This window comes from Gavialis gangeticus, unplaced genomic scaffold (assembly GCF_001723915.1).
Source record: "Gavialis gangeticus isolate Ggan-Ray unplaced genomic scaffold, GavGan_comp1, whole genome shotgun sequence".
Lineage (NCBI taxonomy): Eukaryota > Metazoa > Chordata > Crocodylia > Gavialidae > Gavialis > Gavialis gangeticus.
The window spans coordinates 34,708,099-34,710,471 of record NW_017728996.1 but is presented as its reverse complement, the minus strand read 5'-3'; the positions used below and the strand labels follow the sequence as shown (position 1 = coordinate 34,710,471).

General features: G+C 40.6%; 1 protein-coding gene across 2 annotated transcripts in view; it reads left to right on the top strand.

Moving 5' to 3' along the window:
- SLTM (SAFB like transcription modulator) overlaps positions 1-2,373 on the top strand; it is a 46,839-nt gene that overhangs the window by 25,528 nt on the left and 18,938 nt on the right. For both annotated transcript variants that reach the window (XM_019504309.1, XM_019504308.1), the window contains one exon: positions 921-1,039. In XM_019504309.1, the coding sequence (XP_019359854.1) occupies positions 921-1,039 (119 nt within the window). The remainder of the gene's footprint in view (positions 1-920; positions 1,040-2,373) is intronic.

The window sequence follows — 2,373 nt, the reverse complement described above, 5'->3', positions numbered from 1 at the left end:
CTGCCCAGCCGGGGTGGGGCACGGGACAGAGCTGTGGCTGATCTAGGGGGTTTGGGGAGGAGGCATCTCCCACTACTGTGCACACCCTGGGAGGGCTGCGCTCAGGGCAGGCAGCTGGCTGGCTGAGGGTTTTGGGGGAGGGGAAGAGGATGTTTTTTAGAAAAAGAGCAAGCAAGGGTTACAAGTCAAGGTTGAGGACAAATTTTTCTATCTTGCTGTTATTCTGTCCTGTTTTCAGTTGGGGATAAAATTATTTTTATTAATGCGGCCTCCTTTGATAAGATGTCATGTCAAGAACTTATAATTGTGTTTGAAAGTTGCAGCCTATTTATAGGCATGCAGGCAGGCAACAGAACTGCATTTTGAATTCGGCTGTATTTAAGGCGATGGATTTTGGGTTATTAGTCCAAGAAAAGGACAACTCTGAGAGATTCTGGGAACAGTCGTTTCTTTGCATAGTTTTGTGAGCCCAGAGTGCAAGGCTCTCACAAAATTAATATACCAAGAGGGGAGGGGAAAGTAAGAGTAGCCAGGTAAAGATTAAGAGGCAGTTTGTTGTTGTTGTTGTAAGAATGCCTCAGTGGGAAGAAAATAATAGGTATTCGAGGTGCTTTTTGATCTATCGGAGGGAGGTATAACAAAAAGCAATGGCCAAGGCTGAAGCAACACATTCACATTAGAAATGCACTTTTAACTTTTTGGGCAGGGATTATTGGATTCTCATTTTTCTGCCTTTCAGGTAAAAGTTACCCCTATATTAAGCCTAATACCTGGATGAAATTTTATGGTATGTATTTTATACAACAAGTCAGATTAGGGCAGGGAGGTCATTAAATAATTTAAAGTCTGAATTGTTGCATGTTTGTGGTAATGGTTGACCACATCTTCAGTAACTGCACTCTTATGACACCTTGTTTCAGGAAGCGCAAGCAGTGTGAGTGGTAGCAGTGGAAGCTCAACTAGAAACCTGTGGGTTAGCGGTCTCTCCTCTAACACAAAAGCTGCTGACTTGAAAAATCTCTTTGGCAAATATGGAAAGGTATTACTTGCACTGAAAAACCTGAAGCAACAACTTTTTTAACATTACAAATTTTGGTTAAGATAACTATCTTAAGCAGTATAAGAGCTGAGATGACTTGAATATGATGTAATCAAGTTGAAAATTAAGAGTTTCAATCATGATGGTTGTGCCTGCCCCCTTCTTTCCAATCCATACAGTAGCACTATGGTGGTGAGGAAATATTTCCTTACTGGAGCACCTGATGTAAAATATCAAGGAGGTAGTAACGCACATGGGACTGAATCAGTACCTAAACTACAGTGTCTTTTCTTGCAGCCCAGCTTCATCAAAACTCTTCCATATTTTCCACTACTCTGTGTGGGGGTCTAGTTGTTTGGGCAGGGAAGTAATTTAGAAATACTGGATTTATTCTAACAAACACCTAGCTGATGCGTTTAACCCACAATTCTATGCTTCCCATATTTTCTCAGATGTTAAAGTTCCAAAGTGTTTGTGTTTAGATACAGATGTTAAAGCCTCAGGTTCTATCCCCTATTTACATGCTTTTGTGGGGAGTGCAGGAGGTTGGGATTCATATACAGTCTAAACTGGAAATGAGAGTGTTGTAAATTGACATCTCAAATGGGACAGAAGGATACCCTAATGAATAATTTTGTATATTAGTTGAAAATCTTCATTTACTGCACCTGTTGCAGAGGTTTCTGACTGCTGCATCAGTATACACCAAATCAAGGAAACATACCTCAGTACTTCATTGCAAGTTGGACTTCCTGAAGCAGGGAGTGGTACCTTACTTAATGGCTGTTTCTCTGTAAAGGCACTCTCTGCCTGATATTAACTGACTCTTGAAGAGGTTCCCATCTCTGTTTGTGTGGGGGTCACTTATGGCTTATAGCAGGGATTATCTTTTGCCTGCTGCCAGATTTGGGATCTTCAGTTGTTGGTGGCAACTCAAATTGGCAGCATTACGAAAGAGGATGAGTGGAAACAGTGGTGTTAAACCTTTTGGGTTCCAGAGTCATGTTAGAACTGATCAGTGGGACCAAATAACTTGAAAATGTAAATGGTATTTGACAGCATGTGTTGATTGTTGCTAACTTGCATCCACACAACAGACTCCATCTAAATTGAATGGTCCTAGCTTTCAATCTTTTATTTCATGAGCTCTGTATTTTTAAGAGTTGTTAAATTTGTATCAAATCTGGTTTCACCAGAAATGCCTTGTGTGATCTGGGAGCTGGTAGTTTTTTCAGTGCTTCAGTTTCCCCAAGAGTAGAGATGATAAGCCCATTTGACCAATTTCATTAAAAACATTCATCTCTCCCTCTCCCTCCTTCTTTTTTTTTTTTTTT